This window comes from Vombatus ursinus, unplaced genomic scaffold, assembly GCF_900497805.2.
Source record: "Vombatus ursinus unplaced genomic scaffold, bare-nosed wombat genome assembly UNPS02012319.1, whole genome shotgun sequence".
Taxonomy (NCBI): domain Eukaryota; kingdom Metazoa; phylum Chordata; class Mammalia; order Diprotodontia; family Vombatidae; genus Vombatus; species Vombatus ursinus.
The window spans coordinates 3,815,785-3,830,576 of NW_020952097.1; the positions used below are offsets into that span (position 1 = coordinate 3,815,785).

Sequence of the window (14,792 nt, forward strand, 5' to 3'; positions counted from 1 at the left end):
TCCTTCTTACTACCAAGAGTACCACCCTTCTCCCAGTCCCCCTAGCTACCAAGTTATGCATCATCCTCAACTCCTCATTCTCTCACACCCCCACCCCATATCTATTCCATTGCCAGAGTCTATTCATTTTTAAACTTTATAATGTCTCTCAAGTTTGCCCCCTCCTCTCCTCTGATCCTGACACCATATTGGTGAAGAGCCTCATCACCTCATGCCTAGACCATTGCAATAGCCTTATGGTTGATCTCTCTGCCTTAAGTCTCTCCCCACTCTGGTCCATTTTGCACCCATTTGTCAAAGGGATCATCCTAAAGTGCAGATTCCCACCCCTACCCCCAATAAATTCCAGAGATTTCTTATCAACTTTAGGATCAAATATAAAATCCTCTTTTCCATGTTCAAAGCCTTTAAAAACCTGCCTTCCCCATCTTTCCAGTCTTCTTATACCTTTTATCCCCATTCCCCTCGCACATACTCTTTGATCTAGTGACACTAGCTTCCTTGCCATCTTTGCTACATTTGGGAAATTTCACTGGTTTATCTCCATGCCTGGAATGTTCTGCCGCCTCCTCTCCACCTCTTAGCTTCCTTCAAGTCATTCTGCACTCCTGTAGTAGTTAGTTTGTGCTATGAGAAATGATGAGCAGGTGGACTTTAGAAAAACTTAGAAAGACTTATATGAACTGATGCTGAGTGAAGTGAGCAGAACCAGGGGGACATGGTACACAGTAATAGCCACATTGTGCAATGACTAACTTTGATAGACTTATCTATTCTTAGCAATGCAAGGATCTAAGACAACTCCAAAAGGCTCAAGATGGAAAATGCTGTCCACATCCAGAAAAAGAACTATGAAGTCTGAATACAGATCGAAGCATATTATTTATTCTCTCTCTTGCTCTCTCTCTCTCTCTGTGCTTCTCCTTTCTCATGGTTTCTCCTGTTGGTTCTAATTCTTCTTTACAACATGACTAATATGAAAATAGGTTTAATATGAATGTATATGTAGAACCTATATCAAATTGCATGCTGTCTTGAGGTGGGAGGATGGAGAGATGGGGAGAAAATTTGGAACTCAAAATCTTATGGAAGTGAATGTTGAAAACTAAAAATAAATAAATAACTTTTAAAAAAAAGAAAGAGTACTTCATCCAGGACTAGAGATGACCTTGTGAATTCCAAAGGTGCTGAGACGCCCCTGAGGCAGTAATGTCCCCTTAGAAGTAGTGGATGATGAAAGGGGAAGCTTCTGTATCAGAGGAGTCAGTCATTGAAAAGACTGAGTCAAGCTTGGCTGTTTGTTCAGATAGTGCCCAGTCTAGGTGGGATGTCAAATGGATAGATATTTATGTCCCAGTGAGGTAAATCTTAGCCTCCTAACTGCAAACCTAGTTATAAGTTGTTACTTTATTCTAATTATTTTATTAATGTGTGGTATGATTCTTTTATGCTTAGAATTTTTCTATGTAGGAATAAACTACCTGACCCATACCCTATTCATGTTTGTACATTGGGTACCTTCCCCCTCTCCTTTGGGAAGAAATCTTAGACTTGAAATTCCAGGGTCAGTCCAAGAGGGAGGAGCCCCCTAATTGGAAGTCAGGCTTTCCCAAGACTGAACTCAGTCCACAAATCACAATGGCTGGGTACAGGACAAAGAGGAGTGAATGCCTCAGACTCTGTAGACTCAGTCAAATAGTATTTCCATGTAAGACATGCAAATAAGATGGGACTGGGTCCAAATAAATGCTTCAAGACCAAGAGAAAAAAATAGAAGGCCCTACTAGGCCCTTGGAGCTTCCAGTGGAAAAATCTCTTGCCTACAGCCCCCAGTGAGCTGCTTCAGGTCTCATGGAGGGAAAGCACATACCTCTCCTACAGTCACATTCAAGGGCATACTGGAACCATTGCCAACAAACTCTTAAGAACTGATTATTAATTTTTAAGTGTGACTGTTTACATATTGGAATTCTACAAACACTACAAATCAGGGCTTGGTTTATTGTTTTATAATTTCTAAACTTAAGAAAGTGATAGGGAAAATATTGATAATGAAGATTAAACTTTAAAAGGTACCACAGATATATTCTTTTTTTTTTTTTTTGAGTGGGGGATAAGTCAACTGTTAGACTCTGGTTATATTTCCTCTGATCCCAGAGTCCCAGTCTATCAAAAGTCATAGTCCCCAATATCCTGCAAAGATAGAGGAATAGTGCTCAAAATGGGGTTGCCCTGGAGTCAGGAGGACCTGAGTTCAAATACAGCCTCAGACACTTACTAGCTGTGTGACCCTGGGCAAGTCACTTAACCCTGATTGCCTCCATAAACAAACAAACAAAAAAAAAGCCCCCAAAAACCAAAAAAAAATGCAATTGATGGTACTCTGCTCTAGACATCTGGAAAATTATGTTCCAGATGTACCATATTCTAGGAAGGACAGTGACATCACAGAGTGCGTCCAGAGGAAGGCAACCAAGATGATGAGGGAACTGCCCTATGAGAATCAATAGGACACCCCCAGGCCCAAGGATTGTAAAAGATCAACAAAGGAAAAGAGTAAGAACTTATTAAGCACCTGCTATTTGCCAGGCATTGGGCTAAACACTTTACTCATGGGAAAAAGGCATTGGGCTTGTTCTGCATAGCCTCAGAAGATAGAACTAGGATCAATGCTGGGGATGAGAGAAGGTACAGAGAGGCAGACTTTGGTTTAGTATGAAGAGAAACTTTCTAGCAATTAGAAAATGTCCCAAGGTGGAATAGAAAATAGTGAGTCGCTCCTGTCACTACTGGTCTTCTAGTAGAAGCTAGATGGGATGGGGGACAGGAGAACTGGGGAGGTATTACAGAAGGAGATTATATTTCAGGGTGGGACTTGAACTGGACATCCTCCTTTAAATCCCCAAATTCTCAGATTGCAAGAAGCTCCATTTCTCCTCCAAGCTCAGGAGCCCCATCCCCAGGGCCCATCCCTTCAGTGTTCTCATTGAAGAGTTCGGGAGGCTGAGACTTGAGATATGGATGAGGAAGTGAGATGAACAGACAGAGGGATTGGCTCTGTGGGTTTGGACAACTGCCAGGACTGAGTGGGTTCCCATTTAAGGGGCGAGAGGACAGGACTCTGCCTGGACACTCTGTGGAAGCATTGAGGACCATTCATAAAGAGTGAAGAAAGGTAAGTTCTCTCTTTTCTCAGGGTGGTCCAGACTTTGACATGCTAATAGGGGTGGGAGGAGCAGCTAGGTGGTACAGGGCATAGAGTAACAGGCCTGGAGTCAGGAAGACTCCTTTTCCTGAGTTCAAATCTGGCCTTAGAAACTTACTAGCTATGTGACCCTGGGCAAGTCATTTAACCCTGTTTGCCTCAGTTTCCTCATCTGTAAAATGAGCTGGAGAAGGAAATGGCAAACCACTGCAGGATCTCTGTCAAGAAAACTCCAAATCAGGTCATGAAGAGTCAGACATGACTTAAAAAATGACTGAACAACAGCAACAAATAATAGGGGTGGGAAATTAATCTTGGGAGAATTTGGGAAGAAGATAAGGTACAGGGTGAAAGAAATAGGCTGGGGAGAAGCTCAGGAGAGTTAGACCTGATCATAGGAGCCAATGCTGATGGAGTGTGCAAATTTGTACCATATTGTGCTACATTGTGCTACATTGTGCTATCATAATATGTTACACAATGTCACACACCTTGGGTTACATTATACTGTGTTGCATTATATGGTATTTCATTGTAGCACAAGATCTTACTTTACAGAGTGACACATTTTTCTACATTCAGTTGATCACTCTGAAACAATTATCAGGGTGGTTCTAATTTACCCCAGTGCCAACTCTGATCTGGGAATATGGGATCTTCAACCAGGAATTGACAGAAGAACCTTCCTACTTGTCATCAGACAGACATCCGCCTACTAACACAGAGATCATATCTCCTGGGGGAACCTTCACCCTCAGTCACTAAAATTACCACCAAGTCTTAGGGGCTGGGGGATGTAGGCAAAGGTGAGACAGTTCACAGTGACCCCCTTCTGAAATTCTCAAAGAGCTCACATCAACTCTCCCACTGAATTCTTTGGCAACTTACATTGACCCTCTCCTCTCAGCTCTTGACTTTCAGGTGGGGCCACACTAACACATCACATTCCTAATCTTGGGAGAATCCACCGGAAGAACCCTTCCCTGCCGTCATCAAAGCTCTTTCAAGGGGAAAGGGCATGCTGATTCGCTCAGTCTTCCCAAAGTTCTCTAGCTAGAACTTACAATGACCAACCCCCCCCCTTCCCTAAATATTTCTAGAGGAGGATCACTCTGTTAGTCAAAGCTCTTGGGGAGAAGGGTGCTCATACTGGTACTCTACCCCCAGACTCTCTTGACATTCTTAGCTTAAGAGGAGATAAAGTTTTGGGGGCAAGAGCTTTTGGGGCAACATTGACCCCTACTTTCTCCTTGCCTCAGATGATGCTGATGCTGATATTCTTCCTTTTCACCCTCCCGGTGACTGTCACTGCTGAGGAGCATGGTGAGTGATGCCTCTACAATACATTCTTCCTGCTACTGGTTAAATCTCACCCCTTGCATATGAGCATATCTGACCCACCTCTCAGGACTAGTCTCCATCCTTAGCCCTCATCTCTGATCCTTGTTCCTAACTTCTCAGTACTGATCTCATTGCTGGCCCCCATTCTTGACATCATCAACCCTTTCCTTTATTCCCATCTCCCACTCAGTCTCACCAGCACCCTGTGTGGGCTGTGAAATTTGCATGCAATGAATAATCCAGTGTCTGCACCCATAGTCCAATCAGTCATTTACATTACAGTGTGAATTAGTTCACTGACTGGAGAATTCATATTTTTAAATGATCTTTAAATTTTCTTGGGGCAGCTAGGTGGTGCAGTGAATAGAGCTCTGGTGTTGGAGTCAGGAGGAACTGAGTTCCAATCTGGCCTCAGACACTTGACACTTACTAGCTGTATGACCCTGGGCAAGTCACTTAACCCCAATTGCCTCACCAAAAAGCAAAAAAGAAAATGAATGTTCAAAAAGAAAAATAAAGTTTCTTCCAACTCTCAGAATGTGTGACTATGAAAAGTGAACCCTGCAGAAATGCTTAAGGAAGTGAAACCAACATTGTGTACAAGCAGCTTGCCTGAGGAGGAGGGAGGTATATCTGGTCTACAGCCTTCATAGACTCTCAGATCTAACCTCTTCTAGTCTTAGTGTCTTTATCTGTAAAATAATGCCAATAATACATGGCCAAATAATACAATATTTGTAAGTTGTTACTATCTAGCTCCCTATAGAGACTAGAAATTGTCCAGCCCTTCTCCCCTTCCTGCTTCCAGGTCAACAGCGAGGGTCCTCGTTTTCTGGAGAATATGGAAGTGGAGGAGGAACCAGCTTTTCACTCTCTGGGGAGCACAGAAGGGGCAAGATAACTGGATTTCGAATCTATGAACAATGCAGTGGGATCATCCATGGGTAAGGGTCTGGGGCTCACAGTAGCCTCTATCAGCTTGTCTTGTGACCTCCTGTTATGCCTCCCTTGTATTCCTGATCATCCTGTCTACTCACCCAGGACTTCTGGCCTCCTGACCCCTCCAATCCCCTTGTGGCCCTTGGTGTCTCTTCCTACTACATCCTTCCACCTTGCCCCTCAGGAGATTTCTTCCTTTTCTCCCCCACCTCCCTTTCCCACCTGCCCTATGTTCTTTTTTTTTTTTAAAGCGGCATATACTTCATTCCTTTTTTTTTTTTTTGGTGAGGTATTTGGGGTTAAGTGACTTGCCTAGGGTCACACAGCTAGTAAGTGTCAAGTGTCTGAGGCTGAATTTGAATTCAGGTCCTCCTGACTCCAGGGCCAGTGCTCTATCCACTGCACCACCTAGCTGCTCCCTGCCCTATGTTCTTACAGAGCTAATGTGAGAGCACTAGTTCATTCCAAAGGCACTAGCACCTGTCCTTCTGACCCTTCTCAGATCTTTCTCCTACTTACGTTCACCCTCCATCTCCACAGCATCCAGTTCCAGTATGCCCACATCTGGAGCGAATCACATGGCTCCAAGTCAGGACGGAGCCACGAGGTTCTCCTCAAGAACGGTGAGAAGATCACTCAAGTCCTAGGCAAATACTACTCCTACATCCAGCAACTGATATTCATCACCAACTACGGCCGAATCTTCACTTTTGGGCAGCCATCAGGCTACTCCTTCAATGCCACTCCCCACTACCGAGGAGCCTTCCTGAGCTACGTCAGTGGGCACCACAATAGTTATGGTCTCACTGGCGTTGGCTTTCACTGGGATGAGCCCAAGTTCATCAAGGCCTGAGGGTCAAATAGCGCACCGGGGAGGGAGAGGAAAGGCTCAATATTCCCCGAGCCTAGCAGAATCATGGGAATTTGGGGTGGGTGACAAAGTATATATATGACAAAACTAGCAGGATACCCTTTGGGGAGGGGAGAGGAGTTCCATATGGGGATCAGGGACCTGAGGGTCAATGGGGAGTCCAGAAGGGAGGGAATAGGAAGGTGAAAGGGGGGTAGGGGAACAGGGTGGAGAGATAAGCAGAGGAAAAAGAGGGAAGGAGGGGAAAGGAAGAGGGAAGGGAAGGAGGGGAAAGGAAGAGGGAAGGGAAGGGAGAAAGCAAGAGGAAGACAGGATCCTGCATTCAGTGAGAAGGAGATCCTCTTCTAGCCTTTGGACGGACACAAATAAAACAGGATTCACATTTTGCTGATGGGAAGAGACAGGTGCTAGCTGGGGTGTTTCCCTAGGGGTGTAACTTGCAGATAAGACTGACTTCTGGCTTCTCAGCTAAAGCCCTGAGATACCGAACACTTGACCCCTCCCCCATTACCCTGCAGCCAAAAAAAAAAGTTTAATATAATTGTATCTGCAATAAATGGTTTTTCTTGGCTACATCATACACGCCGGATGCTGCTACCATGTGTTCAGGAATAAGTTAAGTCTTGTTCAGTTTTTGCTCTGCTCTTCAATTCAATTCAACAAGTATTTGGGCTAGGTCTGAGGGACTCAAAGAAAAAAAACAACAGTTCCTGCTCTAAAGGAGCTTACATTCTGGTGATGTTATTTTGGTCCTCTCCAAGAACAAAGGACACCAACCAACCAACATGGGGGGCAGGGAGTGTCACAAAATGTACATAGATAAGTGTAGCATCCCCTCTGGGCTCTCTCAACTTTTGGGTGGTGGCACCTGGCTTTGGTCTGTTGAGTCCTCAGAGGGCAGTTGACTTTTCTTTTTTCTGGTTTGCTCCTGGAACCCTTAAGAAATTGGGATGAGGGTTGTCAGGGAATTCTCTAGTCTAGGAGCAATGGGACCTCTTGGGAGAGGCTTACTAATGAGTGGGGGTTTGAGGGTTGTGGGTTAAAGATTGCAGGTCAATTACTTATTCAGTGCCATACCAATCAAACTACCAAAAAATTATTTTATAGAGTTAGAAAAAAATAATAACAAGATTCATTTGGAAGAGCAAAAGATCCAGAATATCAAGGAAACTAATGAAAAGAAATGCAGGGGAAGGTGGCCTAGCCATTCCAGATCTTAAATTGTATTATAAAGCAGCAATCATCAAAACTACTTGGTACTGGCTAAGAAATAGAGTGGTAGATCAGTGGAATAGGTTAAGTATGCAAGACACAGTAGTCAATGACTATAGTAATATATTTTTGATAAATCCAAAGACCCCAGCTTCTGGGATAAGAACCCACTCTTTGAAAAAAAGAAACTGCTGGGAAAACTGGAAAAGAGTATGGCAGAAACTAGGCATAGACCAAAATCTCATACCATATACCAAAATAAAGTCAAAATGGGTTCATGATTTAGATATAAAGGCTGATACTATAAGCAAACTGGGAGAGCAAGGAATAGTTTACCTGTCAGATCTATGGAGAAGAGAAGAATTCATGACCAAATAGGTGATAGAGAACATTACGAAAAGCAAAATGGATAATTTTGATTACATTAAATTGAGAAGTTTTTGCACAAACAAAGCCAATGCAACTAAGATTAGAAGGAAGGTAGAAAGTTGGGAAAGAATTTTTATAACCAGTCTCTCTGATAAGGGTCTCACTTTTAAAATATATACAGAATTAAGTCAAATTTATAAGAATACAAGCCATTCCCCAATTGATAAGTGGTCAAAGGATATGAACAGACTGTTCTCAGATGAAGAAATTAAAGCCATCTATAGGCATATGAAAAAATGCTCTAAATCACTATTGATTAGAGAAATGCAAATCAAAACAACTCTGAGGTACCACATCACACCTATCAGAATGGCCAACATGACAAAACAGGAAAATGATAAATGTTGGAGAAGATGTGGGAAAATTAGAACACTAATGCATTGTTGGTGGAGTTGTGAAATGATCCAACCATTTTGGAGAGCAATTTGGAACTATGCCCAAAGGGCTATAAACATGTGCATACCCTTTGACCCAGCAATAGCACTTCTAGGGCTGTATCCCAAAGAGATCACACAAATGGGAAAAGGACCCACATGTACAAAAATATTCATAGCAGCTCTTTTTGTGGTGGCAAAGAATTGGAAATTGAGAGGATGCCCATCAATTGGGGAATGGCTGAGCAAGTTGTGGTATATGAATGTGATGGAATACTATTGTGCTACAAGAAATGATGAACAGGCTGACCTCAGAAAAACCTGGAAAGACTTGTATGGTCTGATGCTGAGTGAAGTGAGCAGAACCAAGAGAACGTTGTACACAATAACAGCCATGTTGTGTGATGACTAATATTGATAAACTTAACCCTTCCCAGCAATACAAGGATCTAAGACATCTCCAGAGGCCTTGTGATGGAAAATGCTATCCACACCCAAAGAAAGAACTATGGAAGCTGAATTGTTATTTTTTTTCTCTTCTGTTGAGTTTTGTTTCCTCTTTCTGGTGGCTCCTCCTGTTGGTTCTAATTTTTACTTACAACATCACTAATGTAAAAATATGTTTAATAGGAAAAAAAAGATTGCAGGCCAAACCTAAAGCAAATAAATGTGTTAGCATGTTAAGGAAGACTGCTAACTTACTGCTAGCAGTGTTGGCTTCCTAGGTACAGAATTTTTTTTATAACTTTTCAGTCTTACTTCGAGTACATAACCAATCAGCAGCATTGTGTAGCAACTTAGGATAGAAAAGCACTTTGCAGCTCATTTTACAAGTGAGGAAACTGAGGCAAACAGGGTTAAGTGATTTTCCCAGGATCACACAGGTACTAAGTATCTGAGACCAGATTTGAACTCAGGAAGATGAATCTTCCTGACTCCAGGCCTAGCACTCTATCCACTGCACCACCACCTAGATGCCCCTAATAAATAGCAAACCAGGATTAAAGGTTCTCCTGAGTCCCTGCAAAGTCAAATTACTCTAATTCCCATTGAAAGCTTCTGACCTTCACTCACACCTATGGGCCACCTTGTGGACGCACATGAAAACACAACTGTGCCTATCTGTCAATCACGTTGCTGTAGCAAAAAACGTGTTAGTGCTGCCACCCAGTGGTGCTCGGTACCAATTAAAGGTTCTTGTCCCAGGGTTTCAAGCTGCAGTATATTGACTTCTTCCATCTGCCAGGTGGCCCTGGATGAATGAGACCTAAGCGCATCCCTCTCTTTAGGCCCTGAGGCCCTGCACCTTTATTTGATCCTGGGATCTTTCCTCTTTCCCAGAGCGAAAAGTGTTTAATAAAGAGTATAGAGGCCATATGTCCAAAGGACATGCTGGAAGGTAGAATTGATTACCGGTGAAGACTTGGGGTTGGAGAAGAAAGAAGGAAAGAGGTCTGAGAGAAGGGAGCTGTAGCACCAGAGAGAGGAAAATTCTGAGGATTTGCCTTGATCTGACATAAGGAAGATAACTCTGGAAAGGCCTGGAATTGTCCTTGCCAGAGAAATTCAAACAGCCCCAGCAAGCTATGAGCTCAGGTACCTGACTTCAACTAGCTCACATTCTGCAGGAGATACTATGTGTACAAATAAGATAATGCAATGTAGACAAAGTAATTTCAAAAAGGAAAGAATTCCAACCATTGGGAACAACAGGAAAGGCATTTTTAAAAAGCAGCACCTCATCTGAGTTTTAAAAGAAACTAGGAGGGGCAGCTAGGTGGCGCAGAGGATTGAGCACTGGCCCTGGAGTCAGAAGGATCTGAGTTCAAATCCAGCCTCAGACACTTGATACTTACTAGCTGTGTGACCCTGGGCAAGTCACTTAATCTCGATTGCCTCAACAAAAAAGCCAAAAAAAAAAAAAAAAAAAAGCAAGGGAGGCTGAAAGGTTGAGGTGAGAAAGGAGTGAGATTTGGGCATGGAAGGCAGGTGACTCGATATCATACCCAGAGAAAACTAGCAAACCAGATTGCCATTCAAGTGTTTGAAGAAGAATAGTAAGAATTGAGATTGGAAAGGTAGATGGGAGCCATATTGTGGAGAGCTTTAAATGCCATACTGAGTTTTCATTTTAACCTAGAGATGATAGGGAGCCAGTGAAGATTTTTGAATATTGGGATGTTTTGAATATTGGTCAGATCAATATATTGAGAATATCAGTTTGGTAGCTATGTGCAAGGTAAAGCAGAAAGTACAGCCTGAAAACAGGAATATGGTTGGACAGTCCAGATAAGATGTGATGAGGAAAGAAATAGAGTAGACATGTTTGAGTCAAGCCTCTGCCTTTCCTAATGGGGGTGGGGATGGCCTTCATCCTAGTAAATGGCTTCTCCATCTATTCTCCCTGCCCAGAGCTAGTGTCCCCAAATGAAATGACCTCTGACCACATGCTCCTCTCTCCTAACTCCTTTTCCTACTCAGCTAAGAAATCACCTTTAACCTAATCCCTACCATGAGCACTTCCTCACACAAAATGGCCAATAACCTCTTCTCAATACCATGATCCTTTGCTCCTCCACCCTGGGAAGTAGCTGCTTACTTTTCTATGTCTACAGCTTAGTAAGTGCCTGGTACATAGTAAGTTTAATAAATGTTTGTTGACTGATAGATGCTTTTCATTTCCTCTCCATAATCCTAGCCCTAGACAACCCCACCTGATAAAATCCCTTAAGCAAACATTTATTCCAAGAAAAAAAAAAGACAACAGCAAGAAAGCAATTTATTTTTTAAAAAAAAATTTACAGAAACATCAAAACATTTACAAAAACAACCTACAAAAAACAATCACTTGCAATAAAAGCAAGCAATTCCCAGCCTAACACTGTTTCGTGTGGGCTGACAAGACGACAAGGTGGGAGTGGGAGTAGGAGGCTTATAGAAAGGCACACCAGGTGCCTCAAAAAGAAGGGCCAGCATCCTCCAAATTTCTGGTGACTGATGGGTCAAGTAGGTAACGGAGAAATTAAGTGAAGAAACAATCTAGTCCATCCCCCAATAAGAAGACCTTTGAAACCAGTAGAGTAAGGCAGTCTGCAATGACAGTCTGCTCTGATCACCTCACCTCACTGAGCTGACTGACAGCAGAGAGAAAAAAAAAAAGGTAGACAGCACACTGGAAGTAAAAGATGAACATGTTCTTTAAGTAAGGAAGCCAAAGGGAACCCAGGATCATAGGACTGAAAGTTAGAAAGGATCTCAGACATCAGCAATGATAAGATCAATTTTTCCCATAAAGTAGAAATTAGATTTTAGGTTAAGATAACTTAGTTTTGGTCATATGCTGAAAATGTCCCCACAAATCCATGAAGGCAGAAGGGGCGGGAAGGCGCTACTGCCCAGAGCCCTCAGCCAGAGGAGGCCCCTTTAGCCCTGCTGCCAGCTGCAAGGCCATGGAACAACCCCCTCACTTCAGAGCAGCCTAATCATCCCTCCATACGCATCGATAATACCTGAGCCAGACCAAAAGGGTCACCTGAGTAACGGTGAATGCTAGGGCAGAAAGTCAGGCCGACAGGCCAGTGTCCTGGTGGTGCTCAGGCAGACAAAGCCTGGCTAAAAACTTTGACTTTCTGACCTTCAGAAAATCTCTAGGGCTGGAAGAACCCCTGGTAGACATTGGTGGAAATGAGGTGCTTGCCGCAGTCTAGGGAAGGCCACTGACTGCTCAGAAGCTGAGTGGTTTCTGCAGGTTTTTCTGGTGTGAGAAACCTCAAAAAGATTAAAATACTTCAAACTTCTTCTCAGGCAGCTTCTTCCAGGTCTTCAGGTCCCTAGATCTTGATGCAAAAGAAGAGGAAAACACATTCTCCAGAAGGGCACACTGCAGGGTTAATCAGTCATGTACTTATCCAGATCCCACTGTGTGCCCATGCTACCATGCTTCCCCCAATCTGAGCACAGTGCTCATCTTGGAACCTTGGGATAGGTCTCCCCAGAGCCTGAGGTGCCAGTGGGGTGAAGGTCTGGTGCCAGGTTCTCCCTCCCTGTGGCCTGGGCTCTGCCCTTACTCCCTTGCTCCCTCCCTCCCTGCTGTGCCCACCCCAGCTCCCAATAGGGGCCAGGCCCTCGGGGCTTCTGAGACACAGCTCTGTCGGATCACAGCTCATCTCGGGCTGTGCTGTCAAGTGGGGACTGTAAGACGTCCGAGTTCTTGGCCTCCTTGCTCAGCTCCTGCTGCTCCTTCATCTTCTGGGACTTGGCTCGATCCCAGTCTGTCTTCACCTTTTCATTATTCCACACAACTGAGGTCTCCGTGTCACTGATGTAGCCATCATCCCCTGTGTAATGAGTGGGGTACACGAGGAGGGGCTCCACCGAGAAGGCCAGTAGGTCCCGCTTCTCAAAGTGTTTTTTGTAGTCAGAGCTGCAGAAAATGTGTCTCTTTAAAGGCTGAGCTACCACCTCCCCTGAATTGCCCCACATTCTTCAGCCACTCCTCTCCCCTCTCAGAACCCTTTTTCTCAGGGGGTTCAGTATAATCTGAGCTCATTCTTCTCTGAGTTAGTGCTCTTCCAACTCTGCCCCTCTTCTCCCCTCCCCATCTCATACTCTTGGTCCCTCCCTTGATCCCTGAGATGGGAGCCCTATAAGATGGTAGCACCAGTCCCCAAAGAAGGCCAAACTCCAACTTGGGTAATCAAGAATCAAGTCAAATGATATACTCTTTTTCAGGACCCCTCCTTTTGGGAAAACTCAGTGCCAAAGAGCTCCATTACAGCCAGCCCAGCCTTCCCTGAAAAACCTTCTCTGTAGCACTGAAGGGTATTACAGGATTATAATGGGCTGTGATTGTAGATAAAACGACCCAACCAGCCAGGTAGTGCCAGGCTCTCAAATGACCTTACCCTCTTTCAACACCACAGCCAAGGGCACAAAGTCTCTAGTTTTACTGAAATAACCTTGAAAGCCAAGCTATCTCTTCCAGCATAGGGACACTACTCTTCCCTACCAGGAAAGACATGGGGCCATCTCCCTAGTGATAACCCTACCTTGCCCCTCCCTGCAAAAAAATAGCTAGGGAGACATGTAGCCCTGTCCTCCCTGCATGGCATACATTCCGCAAAGCAGAGTCACACACAGGCTGTCCCCACCATAGACACATGTTAAGGAAGGTCATGTTTGCTCCATTTCTCATGCTCCTCCCAGAGGGAGCTGAATTCCAAGAATAAGGACTGTTATTAGTCACTCCTGCCCTACCCATGCTCCCCCACACACTTACACTGGGTGTTTATCAAACATCACCGGCAGGAACTCATCCACAGGGAGCATCTTAGAGAGAGGCTGGGCAGCCAGCAGCTTCTGTGCTCCCTGGAGGGAGATGACATAGGCCAGAGTCCAGTAGGAATAGTCAGCCTCTACCAGGTTCCGAACATGTGGCACTGCCTTCTCTGGGTGCTCCACTTGCATCCTCTTCCTGCCCACATAGCTGGAGAGAGAGAAAGAGAGACAAATGGCCCCATCCCAGAGTCAGGAAAGCATTTAGGACCCTGGCAGAAACAAGAAACCTGCAACTGTCCAGAGTGAACTCCAATGTGGTCATCCCCTCAAGAAGGGTCCCTCTCAGGCCTCTGGACAGCAGGGATGTGAACCCACCTGAATAACTGAAACCAAACCTTGGCTCTTGGATCCTGCTGATAGAATAGCTCTTTCAATTTGGAACTATGCTCAATGAGCTATAAAACTATACATACCCTTCGACCTAGCAATACCACTACTAGGTCTATAACCCAAAAGAGATAAAAAACAAAAAGGAAAAGGACCTATGTGTACAAAAATATTCATAGCAGCAGGTGGCAAAGAATTGGAAATTGAAGGGATGTCCATCAATTGGGCAATGGTTGAACAAGTTGTGGTATGTGATTGTAATGCAATACCATTGCGCTATGGAAAATGATGAGCAGGATGCTCTCAGAAAAAGCCTGGAGAGACTTGCATGAGCTGATGCAAAGTGAAATGTACTCTGTACAAAGTAACAGCAGTATTGTAAGATGGTCATCTGTGCATGACTTCACTATTCTCAGCAATACAACGATCCAAGACAACCCTGAAAGACTTAGGATGAAAAATGCTATCCATTCCCAGAAAAAGAACTGATGGTATCTGAATACAGATGGAAGCAACTTTTTTTTTCACTTTCTTTATTTTTCTTGAGGTTTTTTTTCTTTCACAACATGACTATTGTGGAAATATTTTGCATGACTACACACATGTATAACCTATACTGAATTGCTTACTTTCTCAATGGGGTGGAAGGTGGGAAGGGAGGATGGGAGAGGATTTGGAACTCAACGTTTTAAAAACAAATGTTAAAAATTGTTTTTACATGTAACTGGGGAAAAATAAAATATTAAATAAAAATATA

At 43.8% G+C, this 14,792-nt stretch overlaps 2 protein-coding genes across 2 annotated transcripts in view; one reads left to right on the forward strand and one right to left on the reverse strand.

Moving 5' to 3' along the window:
• Positions 1 to 4,464: 4,464 nt before the first annotated feature.
• Positions 4,465 to 6,451, forward strand: LOC114039794 (zymogen granule membrane protein 16-like). Its single transcript, XM_027857662.1, has 3 exons — positions 4,465 to 4,528; positions 5,355 to 5,490; positions 6,026 to 6,451. Exons 1-3 carry the CDS (start codon positions 4,465 to 4,467, stop codon positions 6,336 to 6,338), a joined length of 513 nt encoding a protein of 170 aa, XP_027713463.1. The 3' UTR covers positions 6,339 to 6,451.
• A 4,688-nt stretch (positions 6,452 to 11,139) lies between these two features.
• The window catches only part of COLGALT1 (collagen beta(1-O)galactosyltransferase 1), a 39,337-nt gene continuing 35,684 nt past the window's right edge, over positions 11,140 to 14,792 (reverse strand). Inside the window, exons 11-12 of the mRNA XM_027857781.1 lie at positions 13,650 to 13,856; positions 11,140 to 12,794 (exon numbers count right to left, since the gene is read on the reverse strand). Of these exons, the coding sequence (XP_027713582.1) occupies positions 12,527 to 12,794; positions 13,650 to 13,856 (475 nt within the window). The 3' untranslated portion in view covers positions 11,140 to 12,526. The remainder of the gene's footprint in view (positions 12,795 to 13,649; positions 13,857 to 14,792) is intronic.

Bases quoted from the DNA above. Each gene is read 5' to 3' on its own strand.
- LOC114039794 (XM_027857662.1), top strand. From the start codon at position 4,465: ATGATGCTGATGCTGATATTCTTCCTTTTCACCCTCCCGGTGACTGTC. The intron at 4,529-5,354 runs GTGAGTGATGCC...TCCTGCTTCCAG, and splicing joins TGTCACTGCTGAGGAGCATG to GTCAACAGCGAGGGTCCTCG. The intron at 5,491-6,025 runs GTAAGGGTCTGG...CCATCTCCACAG, and splicing joins TGCAGTGGGATCATCCATGG to CATCCAGTTCCAGTATGCCC.